The sequence below is a fragment of the Balaenoptera acutorostrata genome, chromosome 8, assembly GCF_949987535.1.
Source record: "Balaenoptera acutorostrata chromosome 8, mBalAcu1.1, whole genome shotgun sequence".
NCBI lineage: Eukaryota > Metazoa > Chordata > Mammalia > Artiodactyla > Balaenopteridae > Balaenoptera > Balaenoptera acutorostrata.
In genome coordinates, this window is record NC_080071.1 from 54772024 (window position 1) to 54795478 (window position 23455).

General features: G+C 38.5%; 1 protein-coding gene across 1 annotated transcript in view; it reads right to left on the minus strand.

Annotated features, from left to right (window-relative positions):
* DNAH7 (dynein axonemal heavy chain 7) overlaps positions 1 to 23455 on the minus strand; it is a 249393-nt gene that overhangs the window by 18307 nt on the left and 207631 nt on the right. The window contains exons 55-60 of the mRNA XM_057551036.1: positions 21613 to 21789; positions 20667 to 20828; positions 18295 to 18495; positions 13070 to 13231; positions 4744 to 4929; positions 2960 to 3097 (exon numbers count right to left, since the gene is read on the minus strand). Coding sequence (XP_057407019.1) covers positions 2960 to 3097; positions 4744 to 4929; positions 13070 to 13231; positions 18295 to 18495; positions 20667 to 20828; positions 21613 to 21789 — 1026 coding nt within the window. The remainder of the gene's footprint in view (positions 1 to 2959; positions 3098 to 4743; positions 4930 to 13069; positions 13232 to 18294; positions 18496 to 20666; positions 20829 to 21612; positions 21790 to 23455) is intronic.

The window sequence follows — 23455 nt, forward strand, 5'->3', positions numbered from 1 at the left end:
TGCAGCTCTACTTACAATAGCCAGGACATGGAAGCAACCTAAGTGTCCATCAACAGATGAATGGATAAAGATGTGGCACATATATACAATGGAATATTACTCAGCCATAAAAAGAAACGAAATTGAGTTATTTGTAGTGAGGTGGATGGACCTAGAGTCTGTCATACAGAGTGAAGTAAGTAAGAAAGAGAAAAACAAATACCGTATGCTAACACATATATATGGAATCTAAAAAAAAAAAAAAAATGGTTCTGAAGAACCTAGGGGCAGGAAAGGAATAAAGATGCAGACATAGAGAATGGACCTGAGGACACAGGGAAGGGGAAGGGGAAGCCGGGACAAAGTGAGAGAGTGACATGGACATATATACACTACCAAATGTAAAATAGATAGCTAGTGGGAAGCAGCCGCATAGCACAGGGAGATCAGCTCGGTGCTTTGTGGTCACCTAGAGGGGTGAGATAGGGAGGGTGGGAGGGAGACGCAGGAGGGAGGGGATATGGGGATATATGTATATGTATAGCTGATTCATTTTGTTATAAAGCAGAAACTAACACACCATTGTAAAGCAATTATACTCCAATAAAGATGTTTCTTTTTAAAAAAAAAAAAAAAAAAGAGTCTGGCAGTTAAGCATAAGCAAAAGAGCTCTGCAGAAGTAACATTCTCTGCTCCAATACTGGCTCCTGTCATTTCAAAAGATATTTTCATTAAATACACAATGTAAAGGTCTTGTCATCGTGACCTTGCTCTCCAACCTGCAGTTCTGGTCTATCTCATTGCCTCTGAATTGTGGTTAATCCCGATGTAGGATCACTGAACTCCTGCTTACCCATTACTATAACTGTACTTGCCAATCTGAGTTGGAGGATATTGAAAGAGATTGTTTAATTACATACTGAGAAGATACCCCAAGTGTATTTAAACTTATTTGTTTGGTTCTGAGTCATTCTCTGTTGGAATGAGCCCACTGCTTCATGTGGCACAGCCCATCAGGTTTAAATAAAGCCAAAAGACACTATAAATCTCCTGCTGTCAGACTGTTGTGTACTACAGGCACTGATGTTCCTAACAACCTACTTATTCATGTCTGTATATATGCTTTCATGCTCAGGCAATAACTGATTTTAATGGTATTAACATGTAAAGTGGACATAAAAAATAATCTTTGTCCTTTCTGCCTTATTAGTAAATGTCATCTTACAGGAGACCAGAGCTAGACGTTCCATGAACTCTTCCATCAGTGACAGTACACTATTTCATCCTCCTAATCTGGCTCTTTTAGCTTCCCGCCCCCCACTCTCAACCCAGCATCTCTGGTTATCTGCCTTCTAGGTCCTATCCCATTTTTAGAATCTAGAAAGAATATCACATAGTGGTTCAGGACACAAATTCTGGAGCCAAACTAGTGGGGGTCACACTGCTTGGCTTTGAGTCCTGGCTTGAAATTGTACTAGCTGACCTTGAGTAAATGACTTAATCTTTCTGTGTCTGAGTCTTTTAGCTGTAAAATGGGAATAATTAGCACCCTCACTTCATAGGACTGTCGTAAGCATTACACTGTTACACATAAAGCATTCAGAACAGTGCTCCCATACGGTAAGCACTATAAAGTTATTAACTATTATTAGTATTAATCTGAGATTCCATAAAAATAAAGAAGACCAGCTCGAAATCAGTTTGGGGGATAATTTGCTTGACTGAATAAACATCCTGTACTTACTAAAATTTCATTCAGTCACTAAGGGAACTCACCATTTGGACTAATTTGCTTTCAAAAATAAAAAAAAGGGCTTCCCTGGTGGCGCAGTGGTTGAGAATCTGCCTGCCAATGCAGGGGACACGGGTTCGAGCCCTGGTCTGGGAAGATCCCACATGCCGCGGAGCAGCTGGGCCCGTGAGCCACAGCTACTGAGCCTGCGCGTCTGGAGCCTGCGCTCCGCAACAAGAGAGGCCGCGATAGTGAGAGGCCCGCGCACCGCGATGAAGAGTGGCCCCCGCTCGCCACAACTAGAGAAAGCCCTCGCACAGAAACGAAGACCCAACACAACCATAAATAAATAAATAAATAAATAAAATACTAAAATAAATAAATAAATAAATAAATAAAATAAAATAAAATAAAATAAAATAAAATAAAACAAACAAGCATATCTTCTAATGGGAGAACAATACAAGGGAAGATCTCTAAATAGACAAGCAAGATTAAATATCTTTCATTCAAACGTACTGACTCGTGCCCATGGCATGCTGAAATCTGGTGCCTTGGAAGGTCATTCTCCGACATGCCCTTACATTTATGCTCTCACCAGTGGAGCCGCATGTCTAAGAGTCAAAGGTTCTCCTAAACCTTTTAATTTATTTTGTACTTACTATTATATTCCTTAAATATTATGTAATCTGATAAAATATTGATGCGAAAGAAACTATTTCTATGTAAACTAGGTTAAATGTTCTAGAATATTTGATAAAGATAAGTCATTTAAAAATGTTGAATCAGTAAGAGAGAAAATAAAATAGACAGAATTCTAGATGGATTCTGGCATTAAACTGCTTCCAGGTATCTTTGAAATTCTTCTTCCACTTTAAACGAAGTAAAAAGGGATAATGTGTTAGGGCATGATTTAAGCAAGAAAGGCAAAATGGAACTCCTAGCAGCAGAATGATATCAAAGAATACTCAGAGGTACTCAAAGAATATTATTCAAAGAACTCTTGGAAGCAGAATGATACTCAAAGATTCTTCCCAAATCAAAAGACTGATGAAAACAAACCCCACACATTCATTTACTTTATGTTTAAGCCCATTTTTAAGGTACGTATTTTTTTTTCTTTTCCTTAAAGTGGTTCTCCACTTGAAGAGATGGAATTCTGTGCCTGGGCCTCTACCCTGTTGTCTCATGCTACTTGGGGGGCATTCTTTCCAGCCTCAGAAGCCAGTTCCTGCACAGATCACACACCTGTGTGAGAAGAATGTTATCAAACAGCAGTTGAGTTTCTGACTGATCTTTAGTGATATCTGCATTGGCGTTCATCCCAAAGATTTCCGGAGCTGGGGTCAGCGGCAGTGTCTTTGTGTATTCGATGTAGCTTTTGTGCTGCAAAGATGAGTAACAAGGAATCAGGAGGTTAGAAATCAGGAAATCAGGTTAGAATTACAGAAGTCTAATTATCCTGTAGAGCTTGCTCACTGAAAAGAGATAATTTTTAATACTCAAGTTACTGAGTGGATGAGCCTGAGAGCCTGGACACTGAATGCTTTCATTTTCTTTCAACCTGGGCCAAAGTGTTAAAAAAAAAAAAAAAAAAAAGATATGGACACATTTAGAGAGAGAAAAAAAAGTCCCATTCAATTGGAATGGATCTGAAAATGGAGAGAGGAATATCCTGGCTGCTTCATTTAGAAATTCTTCCAGAGAAATCTTTCTGTGCTGCATTTGCTGATGACTGTTCTTAGTTTATCACAATAATTTTTTTTCTGCTTTAGTCTGATTTTTCTGTTTACTCTTATTGTGATAAATCCACGTAATTCAGAAAAGTGAAAATCATCTGAGATTTTATCATGAGATAACCACCATTAACATGGTAAATCTTTTTATATATATATGCAGACACGTTTTATATTTTATTTATGTGAATTTCTATCAAAATTCCATACTTTTCCTGATGCTCATATAATCATATGCAAACATTTATATATTGGGCTGGCCAAAAAGTCTGTTCATAAGACGTTACAGAAAAATCCGAACGAACTTTTTGGCCAACTCAATACACATACGGTAGCAGGGAGATTGGTCATTGGTGGTTTTTCGACATGGGTCATGTTACATACCTGACTTCATCTTTGGCCATCTTCTCACTTACCAAATCATCACTGGAGATCTTGTTACCATGACTCCCTGTGTTGACTTGCCCCACCCAGTCAGTGACCTGGGCTCTGGGACTGATTTTTCTCTTCATCTCTATTAGTGTCTGCCCTCAGCTAGAATCCATCCTAGTGGATGATGGGGTCATGGTGTGTGCCTCTGTTGCCTGTGGCTGTGTTTTTAACTTTCAATATGTGCCCTTTTGACTTCTGGGAATAAAATGAGAACCAATTTAATTGTGCTGGCAGTTCCTAGAAGTCTACTGTGTGATAATCTGAAGGCAGATACCACATCTTCTACTAGACAGGACTGGAAAAAATAGCAGAAGAGAACCTTGGTCTTGTGAAGCAGGTGTGATGTTCTGTCCCTTTCTACCTGTAGGATCTTGGGCAAGTCATTTAACTTTAGTGAATTTATTTTCTCACTTGTAAAAAGGGAAAGAAAGAATAATAACTCAAATGTTAATTAGATGCTCCAGTGCGATAATTACATGTAACTGCTTTGTAAATAAGCATGATCTAAATGTTAACTATTATCATTAATACTATTTTGTAACCCTTTCTCATGTGTATTTCCATTTTAATTGGGGACCATGCCTTTTTTCCCAAAGCACTGAATTCACAATAATAGGATTTCAGGTCACTGAGGAAGCCATTCTTGGGTGAGGAACATTTCTGATAGTCCTCACATTACAGCAAATAGGAAACCACTAACTCCATCTTTGCATGGGATTTGCTCTGTCCCTATAGGACTGAAGAAAGTACACACAATGGTTAACAAAAAACAAGGCTTCTTTAAAAAAAAAATCACCTTTTTCTATATCAGAGGAATTCCACATTTTACTGCTTTTAGTTTTCTTGAAGAGCATATGTACTTACATCACCAGAAGGAGGCACAAAATAGATGCCACTGGAGTCGAATTTATAGTGCGGATCCTGAACTAATTCCGTGTTGAAGAATTTGTTTAAGATGCTGCGCAGCGTGCGCCGGTCCCAGTCGTCAGTCACGCGGCCGCCGTAATTGCACTCGCCCGTCATGTACTGCAGGGCGTCGTAGGGCAGTTCCTAGAGTAGAGGTCAAGTCGCTCAACCAGTCAAGACTTAGCAGTGGCACATTATACAGGATCGTGCTTCTTGTTTGCTCATGTTATTTAAACAGTTTACGGAAAGTTTGCATCAACACAATTTCCCTTTATATACTTCCCATTTAATTTGCTGTAATTTTCCCCAGGGTCTCTCTCTCCTTCTGTGATTTGTCATTTCCATTAGGTCAGTGCAAAGAATAGAAATCCTCTATTAACTTGTGAACTCACCTCTATTCAACCAACATTAATGGACCACCTACTATACGCCGGATGCAAAATTAGTTAGACCATAATCCCATGCTTGAAAATCCTGCACTGTTGAATGACATTCAAAACCAATCCAATATAATTCCGAGATAATCAGTGTTAATTTCCTTCACCACCTTTTTATATCTGTATATGTTTTGACAATGGAATCACACTATATATACAATTTTGCATATAATTTTTCACCAAATATATTATGAGATATCTTTTACTGTTTCATGAAATGCTCTTTGAAAATACTTTTTTAATAACTGTCTTCTAATATTGAAGATTTCAGTTGCTCCTAATTTTCTACTTTGTTAAATTGTTTCATTAAATATACATCCCTTAAAATTGCTAATGATTCTTTAGTCTAGATTCCTGAAAGGGAAATTACACTGTCAAAGGAAAGAAGTTTATAAAAAGCAACTGACTAATGTCACCAAACTGCTTTCCTGAAAGGCTGTAATAATTGTAGGAATCAGTTTTAAAATCTTTGCTAATTTGATTGACCAAAGATAATTAATATTGCATTAATTTGCATTTTCTAGAATACTAATGAAATTTATGATCTTTTCATATGTTTAATAACATTTGTTCTTCTGTGAACTAGCCTCCTACCTATTTTTTCAATTAAAGTTTTAATAGTTTTATTTGTAAAGCTCTTTTATAAATCTACCTTTATCAAATTTGTTGAAATATTTTCCCTGTAAGTTTGCCTTTTTATTATATTCTCTAGTACATAAAATTTCTAAATGTTTATGAATGCAAAAGAATTGATTTTTCATTTTTCATATTGCAATTTTATTTATACTAAGCATAAATACTTACACAGCCACCAGTAATATAGAGAATTCTCTCACTGCTCACAACAAAACTGAGTATTATCATTTAGGGAAAAAAATGATAATTAAACAATAAAATTGTTTTCAATTTTTAATTTAATTTTTTGGGATATAATTGACATATTATATGTTTCAGGTATACAAATAATGATTTGATATTTGTATATACTGTGAAATGATCACCACAGTAAGTCTATTTAACATCCATCACCGTAATCACAATTTTTTGTGTGTTGAGAACTTTCAAGATCTGTTTTCTTTAGCCACTTTCAAATATGCAATATAGTATTAACTGTAGTCACCATGCTGGACATGACATATCTTAATTTTATTTTACTTATTTATTTATTTATTTATTTATTTTTGATATTGACATTTAAAAAATGTTTATCCACTGCTTGTATTTCTTATTGTTAAATTATCTACTTTATTCTTTTATGTGTTTTCCTCATATGAATGCTTTTTTTTTTTCATTATTAAAAGCTCTTTATAAAGATACCAAATCAGTTTGTCAGAAAAATTTTAGGTATTTTCTCCAATTTTCATTTGTCTTTTATTTTTATGATGTTTAATTGTTTATGGTATTTTAATATAGCAATGTTTTAAAATGTTTTCTACTAAAATACAGCAATCTTTTTACTTTAGGATTTTTTTCACCATTTTTGTGCTATAAATGCCCTTCTGGCAGTTATCGGCTAAAAGTTAAAGTGTATATACCCTACATCTCAGTGATCCCACTTAGAGGAATCTCTTCAGTAGAAAACAATAGCACTTGGGAAGAATAGGTGGTAGTGATTAGACAGAAGGAATTTATTGAATGCGGGCTTGGGAATTAAGAGACTTGTTACTTGGTAGAACTGGAAGTGAAGGCAGTGAATTTAGGAGAACAGCTCAGTGACCAAGACGTGGTGGAGAAACAAGCAGAACCAGGAGGGAGAACAATGGCACGGTGTTGAGGGGAGTTTGCAGATGCAGGCATTGCTTGGGTTTGCCTTGTTGACAGCCCCCCCACCTCATAAAACTGAAATGTAGTAAGAAAACTCCTGTGTGAATGAAATAGTATATGAGCATGAGCTGGGCCCTGGGAGGGCTTCATGAGGCAAACATAAGATGAGATCTGGAGGGGGAGGAGTTTGACTTAAGTTTAAAGGGTTAAACCTGCCAACATTCCCCTGAGAGCTGATGGGTGAACTGTTGTTTCTCTCAGCAGCTTGATCACAACCAGGGCCAATCAAACTGGGGAATGCATTCTCCCAGGCGCCCAGGTCCATCGGCTGAGGTTGCAGAAAGGGTAGCAGCTCGCTGCTGGGATTTCTTCTCTGTTCTGTGGTTATAAGAGTGTTGAGACCACAGGCCGGGAGAGAGTGCAGAAGTCGGCAACTATATGCAAGGTTATATATGAAGTTATTCACTTTAACATTACTTATTAGTAAGAAATAAAAAGGAAATAAAATCCTGATAGTCAAAAGTGGGAAATGCTGTGTATGCAGCCATTAAAACAAAGATCTGTATCTATTTTGGAAGTTGTCCACAGCATATGTGAGTGAGAAAAGCAAGCTGAAAATGATATGCTGAAAATGACATACATATGTAATTATGTTTTTGAGGAAAATGTGTGCGTATATTGTATATATGTGTATATTTAACTATTTGTGCATAGGAAAAAGTTTGGACAGGCCCTCCTAAGCTGTGAAATTGATTGCTTTGGGGGTGAACTTAGGGTGAGAGTGAGGGGTGAGCCTTTCACTCACACACAATCACACACACACAACCCTCCCAAAGGGAATTATCCATTTGCCAAGTACATTATATACATCCGCTTGTATTTTCTTCTGTTACAGTTTACTTTTTCTTATTTATGTTTTTTAAATTAAAATATATAAAGAACTCATACAGCTCAATAACAAAAACCAAAATATCTGATTAAAAAATGGGCAGAGGGGCTTCCCTGGTGGCGCAGTGGTTAAGAATCCGCCTGCCAAAGCAGGGGACACGGGTTCGAGCCCTGGTCGGGGAAGATCCCACATGCCGTGGAGCAACTAAGCCCATGCACCACAACTACTGAGCCTGCACTCTAGAGCTCGTGCTCTGCAACAAGAGAAGCCACCACAATGAGAAGCCCGTGCACTGCAACGAAGAGTAGCCCCCGCTCGCCGCAACTAGAGAAAGCCTGTGTGCAGCAACAAAGACCCAATGCAGCCAAAAATAAATAGATAAAATAAATTTATATAAAAAAAAATGGGCAGAGGATCTGAATAGATATTTTTCCAAAGAAGACATACAGACAGCCAAGAGACACATGAAAAGATGCTCAACATCATTAATCACCAGGAAAATGCAAATCAAAACTACGATGGGATGTCACTTCACACCTGTCAGAATGGCTATTATCAAAAAGACAAGAAATAGTACATATGTTGGTGAGGATGTGGAGAAAAAGGAGCCCTTGTGTACTGTTGGTGGGATTGTAAATCGGTGCAGCCACTATGGAAAACAGTACGGAGGCTCCTCAAAAAAAAATTAAAAACAGAACTACCATATGACTCAGCAATTCCACTTCTGGGTATTTATTCAAAGAAAATGAAAACACTAATTTGAAAGGCTATATACATCCCTATGTTCATTGCAGCATTATTTACAATAGCTAAGACATGGAAGCAATGTAAGTGTCCACTGATGGATGAATGGATAAAGATGTGGACTATATGTGGAATACACAATGGAATACTACTCAGCCATAAAGAGAATGAAATCTTGCCATTTGTGACAACATGAATGGATCTTGAGGGTATTATACTAAGTGAAATAAATCAGACAAAGACAAATACTGTATGATTTCACTTAAATGTGGAATCTAAAAACACAAAACAAATGAACAAACAAAACCAAACCTATAGATACAGAGAACAGATTGATGGTTGCCAGAGGGGTGGTGAGTTGCCGGGAGGGAAAAATGGGTGAAAGAAATTAAGACGCACAAACTTCCAGTTATAAAATAAATAAGTCATGGGGATGTAAGTACCGCATGGTGACGTTAGTCAATAATACTGTGGTGCAAATTTGAAAGTTGCTAAGAAAGTAAATCTTAAAAGTTCTCATCACAAGAAAAACAATTTTTTTTAAACTCTATAATGACAGATAACTAGAAGTATTGAGGTGATCATTTTGCAGTATATACAAATGTTGAATCATGTTGTATACCTGAGACTAATATAATGTTGTAGGTCGATTATACTTCAATAAAAAAGAACAACATTTTGATTGCTGAAGGATTACATTAGATTTAGTATCAAAGGGAACTGTGAATCACATTCCACAAAGAATCTCTCCGTGTTTCTTGATGGGTTATATGTCATGCGTGAGTAGCAGTTTTGTGCAGTTTGCTATATGATCACTGTGCTGGAGGAACAGGAAGTACTGCTCAATTGTCATTTAATAGAAGGAACCAGTTCAGTCACTCCCACGTGTCATTAAAAGATTCTCTGTAGCATTTGCCAGGATGGACAATTCCTGACATTCCATATTTACTCAGCACGCTCACCCCCCCTTTCTCTCTGGCTGTTTGGTCTGCATTTTCCATTTCTCCTGTCCTCTCTACCATTGATATTGGGGGCTCACCAGCAGCCAGGCTTTAGTTCGTTTTTACGCTACAATGCCTCCCTTTTAAATCTCAGGTGTTCTCAGGCTTCTCCTTACACATTAACAATTCACAGTTCTCTATTTGTGCTCACTCTCTTCTCTTGGGCTTTATATCTATATGCCAAAAGCCTACCAGATACCATCGATATCTACACCTACCATCGATATCTACATCTAGACACCCCAGATGTATCAAATGTACAAGACTGAATTATTTATCCACTCACCCACCCCCATTCCACTAACCCACCTGCTATATACCCATTAACTCCTGATACCTATTCCCTGTCTGGATTAATGAGTGGTGGTAGGACCACCAACTGAGACCCCAAAACTAACATTAACAGACTTCTCCCTCTCGCTTTACCATTTACTATCTAAGTCATTTCAATCCTTGTCCCTACATATCTATTATATCTCTTCCATGTTCCCCATCCTAGCCCAGATGCTTTAGTTTAAACTTGTATCATCTCTTGCCTGGGTTATAACTAATACAGGAGACCATTAGTTTTCTAGGGCTGCCGATAGGTGGCTTAAAACAACAGAAATTTATTGCCGAAGAAGTTTGAAATCAAGGTGTTGGCAGGGCCACACTCCCTCCACATCTTCTAGGAAGATCCTTCCTTGTCTCTTCCAGCTTCCGTAGCCCCAGGTGTTCCTTGGTTTGTCACAGCATAACTCCAATCTCTGCCTCTGTTTTCACATGGCTGTCTTCTCTGTGTATCCAAATTTCCCTCTTTTCATAATGATACCAGTCATGTTCTATTAAGGACCCACCCTACTCCAGTATGACCTCATCTTAGTTTAACTGATTATATCTGCAACAACTCCATTCCCAAATAAGTTCACATTCTGAGGTAGCATAGATTAGAGCTTCAACATATTTTTTGCGGGGGACACAATTCAACTCACATCATCTTAAACTGGCCTGTCATCTAAATCCCTCTAATCTGCTCTCCACTCTGTTGCTAGAGTGGTCTTTCTAAAATGCAAATACTCTCCTAAAAGCAGACCAATAACAATATAATAATCTCAAATCAGCATGGCATACAAGGATGTTCCAAATCACTTATACTTAACCAAACCTTTTCACCTATTGGTACTTTTTTTAACTTTTTTATTGCTGCTTCTTTATACCATCCACCTGAAAACATTCAATTCATTGTTTGAGTCCCAAGCAACTGCTCCTCTGTGGAACATTCCCTAATCACATCCAGCGAGTTGCTTACCTCCTTGTTTGTGTTCAGATCTTTAAAAAGCTAGGGTGACCAAATAAACTACTGTCCAAACTGTAACACTTTGAGAGTGAACATAGGCACTAAAGATAATTAGTATTATGGAATTTTAAAGTAGTATATATATATATATATATATGTATATATATATAAATAAAAATAAAATAGTATATATATAGTATATATATATAAATCTATTTTTATATTGGCAGACCTGTAAGTAGTTTTATTCAAACATTGCTTTTAAAATAAAATTATTACTTAAAATAAGAAATTGAAGCAAACATTTTATAATGATTAAGAGTTTAAGCAGAATAACTTTTCTTAGTATATATTCATGTACTTTAACTTCTTAGACATCTCTCTCTCTCAAATAACGTCTCCGATATTTTCCTGAAGAATGCACTTTTCAATATGGTCTCACTGTTTTTTAATTTTTAAAGTAAAATTGTCTATAATGTTTTGCAGTTTCATTTTATGGTTACTAAATTTTAAATTGCTGACACTTTTAATTGACTCCACTACATACTGTAATATTTTAAATTAGAATATACTCTACAGGTTCATGAACAAGTTGCTAATTAAAGGAGCTCCTCATTCTTTTTGTTTGTATTCAAAAGTGTAATTATTTTAGCTCAAATACTTCCACATGCACTGTTTCATTATAGCTTTTGCCTCCATTCTTAGTATCTTTTTAAAATAAATATTATTACAAGAAAGAAATTCATCAAATCTATGCTTCTTTTGAATGTTTCACCAAATTTTAATGCTGCAAAATCAAAGGCCTTCTCAACTCATTTCATTTTAGTACAGAATACAAATTTGTCCAAAAAACACAGAAGACCAGACAAATGTTCTTCATCTAAGTTTAGATATGTCATTTGAGCTCTCAATATTTATTTTGTTCTGTTTTTCCTTTGCTTTTATAGAGAGAGGATTCAATGACTTCCTGTTTGTAAACCTTTTAAAAAAAAAATCACAATTCACTAAAAGTTTCAAAAACCAAAGGTTTTTTTGATACTCCATTGACTGATTTAAAGATTTCCAACTGGGCTTCCCTGGTGGCGCAGTGGTTGAGAATCTGCCTGCCAATGCAGGGGACACGGGTTCAAGCCCTGGTCTGGGAAGATCCCACATGCCGCGGAGCAACTAGGCCCATGAGCCACAACTACTGAGCCTGCGCGTCTGGAGCCTGTGCTCCGCAACAAGAGAGGCCGCGATAGTGAGAGGCCTGCGCACTGCGATGAAGAGTGGCCCCCGCTTGCCGCAAGTAGAGAAAGCCCTCGCACAGAAATGAAGACCCAACACAGCCATAAACAAACAAACAAACAAACAAATAAATAAATCAAGGAGTTCCTAAAAAAAAAAAAAAGATTTCCAACTAATTTTGAACAAAATTCTATCAAAATTCAGAGGATTTGCTTTCGAAAAAGTTCCATATCCTTGTAGGACACTTGCACTGATTTACCAAGCAGTTCTTCAAAAGTTCAAACGTGTTAAAATCCATCTGATAGATAAGCAGCAAAGAGAGAAAGAGAGAGAGAGAGAGTATATATGCGTGTGCGTGCACATGCGCAAGCGATGGGGAGAGAGAGAGAAAGGAGAGAGGGGTGGGGAGAGGGAGAGAGAGAACTGCAGGGGATGAAATGTGGTTGATGTGATGACATTACACTGTGGGACTTCTTCCCAGAATCTATACCTCAGGTTAACACCAATGGCTTAAGTAGTTTGTTTGATCGGGACAAACGGCCCAAACTCTGGAATAAAACTACAGTGACATTTCCTTAAAAATAAAGTCATGCTCCAGAACAGAGGGAAATCAGTCTGCTTTTTGGCTTTTTTTTTTCATTTTGGAGACTGGTCGATGTATGGTCTTCTCAAATCCTTTTCAAAATAAGTACAATAACAATCACTTTTTAGATTCCCATAGGTGTTTATGTGTCAAAATAAATGATAAAATACAGGTTCCTAATAGACAAACTGACATCCTAACTACCTACTATGGCAGTTGTAATATTCTGTTATAATAAAGTCCTACTTAATAAGCTTTTGGGAACTATCCTCCTATTCATTTTGTAAAAGCAGAAATTAATCAGAAAACACAATGTTATAAACAGCACAACAGGTAATGTCCTTGCTGTGACTTTTATGGTACCTCATACTGGTTCAGGAACATGTGGAGTTGCTGTACACTGATCCTTAGGTCAGTCTCGTTGAACTCATAAGGAATATTCCACCCCAGGGGTCCAAACTTCCGTCTCTCTTGTACCAAAGCATGAAAGAAACAGAGACCATATAGTAATTTCTTGAATTCCTCCTGTAATGAGAAGAAATGGTGTAACGTCATTATTTCTTCCCCTAATATTGCATTATGCTTATCATATTTTAAAATGAAAGTAATTAATTCCTTTTGCTTATCAATATATCCATGTCAAAGTAAAACTAAAACAGAATTAACTGTTTCTACCAGCTATTTAGGCTATGCCTATTTGTATACATGTTCAGTTGACACACATAGCTTCTACATACACCAGGTTTTTGGAAAGTATAGTAAGCCTGTCTAATTTAACATTACCTTAGAGGATTTGGGGGGTTTCAACTTAAGCATCATGAGGCAAGGAGTATGAATTCCAATGTTTGGTCCCAGATCACCATGGAGAAATTTCAAAGGAGATAGTTCAAACCAATTAAGAAGCTCTACAAGCACTTCTGGGTTGAAATTTTGGGCAGCCTCATGGCTTTTCTGGTTGCTTTTAGGTAAGAGAAGTCCTATAGTCACTGTCGACTGCAAAGCCAGCCTTGATTCAGAAATCAGAAAGTACGATGCAATATATTAATCACTTGTACCCTCCACAAGGAGGACATAAAAATGGTCAAAATAGAGTTTGAGAGAGGATTTGTGAAGAGGTCTCCTTGGAAAGAAGAGCTGCTGTGCTGGGAGCCCCCTTGTCCTCACCTCCAAGGGAAAGGGGAGTGTGGGGTGCAAGATACTGAGAAGGAACTAATGGGGCCCCTTGGGGAGTTGATACACATGTCCTGCAGCTGGGATGGAGTGGGACAGTACAAAACTCATGCCTGTAAGTGTAGAGCAGCCTATGGCCTCAGGTTGTGGACTATGGGAGGGAAATCAGTAGCCTTCCCTCAGATGGTGGGCCAATCTGGCGTGAATCCCAAGGAGCAGACAGGGAGCTGGACTAGGTATGTCAGCCAGCGGTCATTTTAATGGTTTCCTATTCAAGAGGACTTGTGTCACAGAGTAAGGAACCCCAACAGTAAGAGCCTGTATGAAATGAAGCCTGGAGAACCAAAAGCTGAGGGGAATCAGGAACAGCCAGCTGAAGGGGAGGCACTGCCAAGGGTGATGGGGTCACAGAGAAGTCCAGCACGGGAGCCGAAGGAGAACCCATGAGAGACCTCACGAGGCAAAAAAGTCAGCTTTAAATCCCCGCCAAGTCCAAAGAGCTCCAGGCAATAGCAGCCCAGAAGAGGAACCTCTGCCCCTCCTGACTCACCCCTGTACACGCCCTGAACTGAGCACTCAGTATCAGCAGCTATCATGTGCAGGAGGAGTTACAAAAAGAAAGGTGGCCCAACAACACATGAAAAGATGCTCAACATCACTAATTATTAGAGAAATGCAAATCAGAACCACAATGCGCTGTTATCACCTCACACCATTCAGAATGGCTATCATCAAAAAGACAACAAATAACAAATGCTGGAGACGGTGTGAAGAAAAGGGAACCCTTGTACACTGTTGGTGGAGATGTAAATTGTTGCAGCCACTATAGAAAACAGTATAGAGGTTCCTTAAAAAACTAAAAATAGAGCTATCATATGATAAAGCAATTCTACTTCCTGGGTATATATCCAGAAGAAAATGAAAATTCTAATTCAAAAATATACATGCACCCCAATGTTCACAGCAGCCCTAGTTACAATAGCCAAGACAGGGAAACAACCCAAGCATCCATCAACATATGATTGGTTTAAGAAGATATGGTGTATATATACAATGGAATATTACTCAGCCATAAAAAAGAATGAAATATTGCCATTTGCAGCAACATGGATGGACCTAGAGAATATTCTACTTAGTGAAATAAGAGAAAGACAAATACTACATGATATCACTTACACGTGGAATCTAAAAAAAATAAAACAAATGAATCTATATACAAAACAAAAACAGACTCACAGACATAGAAAACAAACTAATGGCTACCAAAGGGGAGAGGGAGGAAGGGACAAGTTAGGAGTGTGGGATTAACAGATACAAACTATTAAACAGAAAATAGATAAGCAGTGAGGATTTACTATATAGCACAAGGAATTATATTCATTATCTTGTAATACCCTACAATGGAATATAACCTGAAAAAAAATAACTTAATCACCTTGCTGTACACCTGAAACTAACACAGTATTATAAATGAACTATACTTCAATTAAAGAAAGGAAAGATGACAACTTGATTCTCTTTCCCTAGTGGCGTGAAGCCCACCAACTACAGGCCCGAGGCGAAGTGCTAGAGAGTTGAAACCTATGTTTTGAATAAAAGTTGAAATATTGATTAATATATTGTGTTGCACTTTCTGATTTCTGAATCAAGACTGGCTTTGCAGTTTTAAATGACTATAGGTCATTTTATTACCTGACACTAACCAGGAAAGCCATGAGACTGCCCAAAGTTTTATCCAAGGGCAGGGGGGAAAGTTTCCCCCATGGAATAAAATTGAAAGGGAGAGTGTGAGACAAGAGGAAAGTAGCATAAGTTTGACCACAAAGGTGGGAGAAGCGAAGTTAAACATGCTGTGCTAATTCTGCAACTCTTTTCAATATATTAGAGAATTGAGCAAATCAGTAAATGTGTTGATGATGTGCAAATATGGAATGAGGAAAAGCAGGAAAGAACCCTGGGTAGAGGGACTGAAATTGAAGGTATTGCTAGGAACTTGTTACTTCTAAAACATGTATATGAGGTGTGTGCATGGACTTGTTTGTACGTACTATATGTGTGTATACAGATTTGCATATATGTATTTGTGAGTACATGTATATATTTCCAAGTTCTCTCTAAAGGGACCCGAACCACAGACAATAAATGCTACTTGTTTGGCACCCAAATCTTGGTCTCTAATACCACTCCCCATGAAACAGGAACCAGGGCTCTTCAGAAAAATGGCTGGTTCCAGGACTGGGATACAGATAAGCCTGGAGCAGCTTTTGCCAGAAAGAGGAATAATAATAATAACAACAATAATAATGGGACCTATAACAAGTACAAAAGGAGCTCCCACTGACCAATTCTGGGACAACTTGAGCAAAAGACTTAAGAATAGTAATGAATTATAAACCATTGGAAAAAATGCAAGGAATTCATGAGTCCACACCAATAAAAGATAAATAAATGGAATGGAAGGGAGGATTGCTGCTGACAATAGCATGCCAAGCGTCAAATGTGGAGGGAGTGCTGGAGTTGGAATCACCAGCGGAAATAAGTGGGTCAAGCAAGAATCATCACTGGCTACTAAATCTGTGTCCCAGGTAGATTTTGATGAGGAACAGGCTATTTGCATGGTCCAAAATGTCTCCTCACAGACTGATCATTAGTTGCAAGGGGCAAAGCAGTTATTATACAGTGAAGAAATCAGACCACACTTCGTCTGGGGGATCAAAATTAGTAACATCAGTGAGGGATAAATGGGCACCGTGCGCCTCCCAGTATGATACTCTGAGGACATGACTTCACCCATGTCGCATTGTGGCTCAGAACGCATAACTTGAACCTAATCTTGAGGAAATAATCAAGCAAGCCCAAAGTGAGAAATGTTCTATTAAAAACAACGGGGCAGGGGGGATGAATTCTTCAGAAATGTCAGTGCCATCAAAGACAAAGAAAGGCTGAGGCAATGGTCCAGATTAAAGGAGGCAAAGAGGCATGGTGACTAAATGTGATACAAACCCTGGAACCATCCCATGGTGAACAGGGAAAATGCTCTAAAGGACATCACTGCATCAATTGACAAATTTGGGACACAAACACAAATTTGGGTAGATTAGATACAATAGTGCATACTTGCTAAATTTACTAAAATAATAACTGTAATGGGATAAGATAATATCTCTATTCTTAAGAAATATACACTGAAGGATTTAACTAGGAATAAAGGGCAGTGACATATCTAACTTACCTGCAGATGGTCATGTTAACTGGAGACAAATATAAGTAAAGGGCATAGGGCTGTTCTTTGTACTACTTTTATATTTGCAACTTTTCTGTGAGTTTAAAATTATTTCCAAATAAAAAGTTAAAACCGAAGGATTATGGTGTAGTGCTTTGGCATTTGAGATTTGGGTTTGGGTTTGGATTTTGGTTCATAAACGCCTGGACTTCCGATCTGTGTGACTACCGCTGGAAAGCCCTCTGGATCTGGAAGAAAGGGAGTAAATTTTTGCAAAAGGGCTTCTGTGCAGCCATCAGGTGCAGAAATGCCCTCACCACCTACCTGGGAGTAACCTGCTCTCTCTGGGCCAAATCATGCAAAAGTTTGTCATACAGCAGGTCTTGGATGCTTAGGATAAGGTTTGACTTAATTTTAAATACAGGTCCCCTTTTTTTTTTTTTTTAGTACCCCAGACTTTTGTTTAATGAAAGTACTTCTTTATTCTTAATATTTTCTTTTGATGTGTACTTAAAACATATCCCAACATCAAGAGTGTGAGCTTTTTTTTTTTTTTTTTTTTTTTTTTAAGAGTGTGAGCTTTTTAACAGCAAAAACTTACCAAGGTTCATAACCCCTCTTAAAAAGAAACTCTTCCATTTTTAATTATGGCAAAACACTGTGAAACAATTTTAGGTCACAGACATTCACACACAGAATTCTAATCATGAAAGCAGTGGGTGGCTTCCCTGCTTGCCTGGTGATGCTAAAAAAAAAAAAAAGACCCTTATGAGCCCATCAATCAGGGAGTAAAATCCTTTTGGCTCTCATTACAGTTATATGGAGGAAATACTTTTATGTGTTAATTTAAAGATATGGCTCCAAATAGCAAAGGGCTCAGTTAATATCCTGAAACAAGATTCTCCAACCTTGCAGATTTGTCCTGGGAATGGCTTACGGCTGACTTTCTAAATAGAAAGCTGCATAATTAACGACACTCCACTAGATCTCAGCTGTGCAGGAATGAGGCTGGTGGTAAAATAAAATAAAATATTAATAAAATTGACTTCAGTACAGTCAATAATCAGTAATCAAAACCAACAGTGCAGGAGGCCTATTTAATTTGCAGTTTTACTCAGCACACACATCCAGAATCACCGGGGGCCACTTGAATTGCTTTACGGGGCAGAGGTAGCAAGACTTAGCCATTACTAACATGCTTTTTGCAGCTGCCAAAGAACTCGGGGTCAGAGATCGGGTCCATGAGGTATGATCGAATGATATTAGCCCGTAAACCTTTCGGTGCTTCATTGGTCATTTTCACTCCATTCTGCAGTACAGACACAGGGAAATTTGGAGATGGGTAACTTGTCAGCCAAATACGGAAATCTGGATGTGTTGTTTCTGCACTTAACTCCTGCAACAAAAGAAACCAGATCCAAAAGGGTCATAAAATGCAAGGAAAATCTCAATCATATGTGCATGGGATGGGCTGGAAGTGGGAGGAAGCATCTTTACAAAATAGGGCTTATTGCTGCAGTTTAAGGCAAAGGCCTTAAAATCTGATCCTGCCAGGGAAGCAACATACTTCGCTGGGAAGGCCCAGAGCTGCTGTCACTCTCCCTGTTAACAATTAAATCACATGACTGTAAAGTTTACAAAGGCATTACATAATTCAGATTTGGCCGCGATAAAGACTAAGACATTCCAAAAAATCTTGTATCTTCACTGATGTTGCTGAAATATTTCTAGAAATACTTCTCTGCCCCAGAGCCAGATTAAGAATGATGCCTTCTTGCCAGGTTGTGAGAATAAGCAGCACACTCAGATAAATCAATATTAAACCAAGTAGGGATGAAAAAAAAAAAAAAGAGCATTGTGAAAGGCAAGAAGAACTGGTGTATCCTGAAGCACTAAACCATATCACTATTAGCGCTACTTGTTTATGGGGAGAGTCAGGCCTGCACTGCGGAGGATCACAGAACGCTCATCTATGACTGTCGTGAAGGCTATATTGGGCCTTGGAATAATTATCCTGGGTCTTTCCCTCTCTCCTGCTCTGCCCCCCTCCCTACTGCTAACTCCTCCAATTGTCCATGTCCGTGGTATCTATGTTTTTTAAATTGCAAATCTTTATCAGTAAAATAATTTTTGAGCACTCAACTGGTGAAGGGGTGGGTAGGGGAATTGGAAGGATGCTAAGGCACCTACATTTTTTAATAAATGGTGAAGGTACCATTTTTCCTCCTACTGGCTGCCCTATGCCCAGTGACTTAGGTAGCATAACTCATGGGACTTTTGGCCAAGTTCACCATCCACTGGGGACAGCTCTTCCCTCTTGGATGACTCTCTAATGGGTATATGATACAATTCAACAGGTCATGAGAACAGCCTAGAGACAGAGGAACCGTGAGGAAACAGGCACAAATACAAAGTCTCTAATATAAGGCCTGAAGCTTGAGAAGATGTTAGTAAGGCAAAAAATATTAAAGAATAGTTTTGCAGATAGAAATAACATCTATCATGGAAACCTACATTCTTGAGAAAGTGTGCTCTCCCAATGAAAGTGAAAGAAGGTCAAATGGCTAGAGCACAGAAGTCAAGATGGGAAGTGGCCAGAGATGAAACCTGAGAGGCAGGCGAAAGTCAAATGAAGAAGCCATGATGGGGGCATGAACTTTGTCTTCATGCAGTGGGAAGCCATTGAAAGGCTTTGTTCATTCACCAGCTCAGGAAATATTTATTGATTATCTCCTGTGAGCTAGGCACTATTCAAGGTGCTAGACGTAAACCAGAGAATAAAACAGCACTTACATTCTAGTGGGAGATACAGACAAAACAAAATGGTGACAAGTGGCATAAAGGAAAATATAGTCCGCTCCTTCAAGTGTCAGGTGGATGTCTGGATAGTGCAAGTTATATCAATTTAGTAGCTCGAGGGACTCTGAAGAGAGGGCTAGAGTCACGGGTAGTTACGTGGACACATTTTTCTCTATGTTTGTTGAAATCAATTGCCAGGTTTTCTGTTTATTCAGTTGAGCTACATGGGATTTTCTTCCTGGAATTTCTGCCCACAAAAATAGGGAAGTACCGTGACCCACTGCAAGGAGGGTGGGAGGAGTGCTCTTTTGGTTTCAGATTCATCCTCTGTGGCAGGGTCACTAGCTAAGTGGGTGAGAAGTATAATTAAAGAAAAGTTACATCCTGAAGCCTTTTGGTTTAGAGGGGCCACACTAATTTCCCCCTGAAAAGCCTTCTTTGTTGTTTTTGGTCCACTGTTGTAAAAAGTAAATTGGTTTCTGTCTACCCTGTGGTTTATTCCTATCTTTGAGGCTGCTCCTCTGGATTAAGGATATTTCTGACCCACAGGATGAGCCCTTGCCTCTAGTAGGAGGCATTCGGCAAGGCCTGGCCATGTGCTGTCCTCTAGTTCCCAATGTGAGCCCATCTCCCCTATAACCCAGCCATGCCAGCCACTATCCTGCAACCCTCAAATTACAGGACAGGAATGGAGTTACTTAGACGGCATGTACATCACTAATTATATTGGGGGAGTATGATCTCATAAAAATAATCTTGCATTTTTACCTCGCAAACTTTCTCGAGGGTTGGCATCCAAGAGGTGGCAAGGTGACAATTCTGAAGAACAACCCATGTTCCTTCTTTGACAGCTTTTTCTAACATCTTCATAGCTATGGGCCCTTGGCCTTGACCAAGAGATAAAGACCTAAGTTTTGATCCTCCATATCCCTGTGTACAAGAATAGTGAAGACGTTATTTTAAATCACATTTTAAAGAAGAATCAATATTATCATCACAGGAAATGTTAATATTAAATATATTAAAATTTAATCATGCAGCATCCCTCAAAGGTTCTAGGGCACATACAGCCCTAGAAACCTCTTACTGATTAAGAAGCCAATAAACAGATAAAAAGCAAGCCAATTCATGAAGGAAACAGTCATGGTCATAAATGAAAAATTCTGTAGAGTCTTTGTTGAGATAAGGGACAGGAAAAAATTAAGAAGACTTTTAATATGAGGAGGAGATGAAAGAGCCTGGCTATCAAGCAGCAACTCCTAAAATTCAAAGCTGAAAAGAAAACTATGAATAGACAGATGAACTTGCCCCAGTTTCCTCCAGATCTCTGAATAATTATATCTTAACTAATTTGGTTACTGCATAAAGTTCAGAGGAAAAAAACCCATTAGCCCCTAATTCCTATTCAAGTTTATTTAAGGAACTCTGTGGGAATGTCTGCCTAGAATTCACTTCTCCTATATCCTGATTTATCTACAGCTTCCAGATATGGTGTCTTCCAGATATGGTTCCAGATATGGCATCATCTACAGCTTCCAGATATGATATATAGACCAGACCCCCTGGTCTATTTCTAGGGCAGTTACCACCTGAATGCCACTTTGGAAGAGGCCTTGAGTTACGGGAGCAGTATAAGAGAAGTCCCTGTCTGAATGTCCATGGGCTACTGACACAAGCAGGTCAGCAGGAAAAAAAAAATAGACTTTTAAGGTACCTGGTCATCAGCAAATTTTAGAAGGGCAGCCATGGGATCTGCTCCAGGAGAGAGCACGAAAATCAGTGGTGTGCAGCAGTTACTATCCGCAAATGCCTTGGATATGTCAAACGGGGGTGGTTCAATGAATGCACGTCCCAATCTGTTGCTTATAAATTCTTGCAGCATTGGAATAATCTAGAAAGGGACAAGAACATGTTTGAAGGAATATTGAAAATCTGCCTAAAACCTTAAAAACTTCACATTCAAAGGTGTTTTATAACAAAGGACCTTACATTCGCTTTGGTATTTATAAATGTTGGTAAAGAGTCAAAGGCATCACTTTATACAGTTGTCTTTCAGATAGAAAGAAACTATACATTATTTAAGTAATAAAAGGTGGGTGGTTAGTGACACCAGAATTCAAAGGCATTTTTCTTCCTTTTAGTGAGTATTCAACATATCCTAGATGAAGAATATAAAAAACCTTAATTTTTTACTTAAGTTTTAAGTAAAACTTGACTATGTTCCAAAGTCCACAACTCAGAAGTAGAAATTCTAGTGTGATTTATACAATCCTATACCACCAAGAAAGATCGATACAGCTGAAAAAAAGAAAGAAAAGGAAAGCACTGTGAAAGAGAAGCCATACTCCCAAGAAACAGGCAAAACTACATCATGTAAACCTTCTGATAATACGCCCGTGCATTTTCTGGGAGCGTGTTTGAGAAAGAGCAGAACTTTGGGGCTTGGGGGTCCCTTTCAGGCACTGCTGTGGGAGTAGACTTATAGAAAGCAGTATGGCTATGTACAGCCTCGGGTACATCATTTCTTCTTTCTGATGAAGGGTCTACACCACTCATCTCTGGGTGATGGCTTAGGTGTGAGCCAAGCAAGTAATAAAGGTACGTTTAATGAACCAGTATCCCTGTATCTAGCTTAACAAATTATGTAAACATCCCAGGAAGAGAAGTAATGAAGTGACAAGGGCACAAAGAATTTTTTGAAAGCTTCAGAACCACTCTGACTGAACACTTACTTATATCCGAGGATGGAATTGTGTGTACACACAACACTCCAAATTAGGGCAGCAATTCCACCACCCCACAACTTTTCTGAACTTAAAGCGAATTGCAGGAGCAATCTGCAGATACCAAGAATCTCAAAAAGGTGGTCTCCTCTGGAGAAAGTTACAAACATTTCCAAATTTTAATAGTGCATTCTCCAGAACCTCTATCCACACAAGGTTTGTAAGTAAAACTCATTGACTTGTCACAATACTTTAAAAACAGTGTCAATCCTGGTATGGATGTGTGTGTGTGTGTGTGTGTGTGTGTGTGTGTGTGTGTGAGAGAGAGAGATGGAGGGAGGGAGGGAGGGGGAGAGAAAGAGAAAGAGTAAGAGAGAGAGACTGACTGAGGGTGTGAGGGTCTGGAGCTGAGAAACAGTGAAGAAATATCTGTACTTAAATTTTTTAATCCCTCCACAACAGATTCATTCAAATATGGAAAGGTATAAATAGCCAAGACGGGGAACCAACCTAAATATCCATCGACAGATGAGGGGATAAAGAAGATGTGGTATATATACACAATGAAATACTACTCAGCCATAAAAAAGAATGAAATAATGCCATCTGCAGCAACATGGATGAACCCAGAGGTTGTCATACTAAGTGAAGTAAGTCAGAAAGAGAAAGACAAATATCGTATGATATCACTTATATGTGGCATCTAAAATATGGCACAAATGAACCTGTCTACAAAACAGAAACAGACTCACAGACACACAAAACAAACTTATGGTTACCAAAGGGGAAAGGAGGTGGGGGAGGGATAAATTAGGAGTTTGGGATTAGCAGATA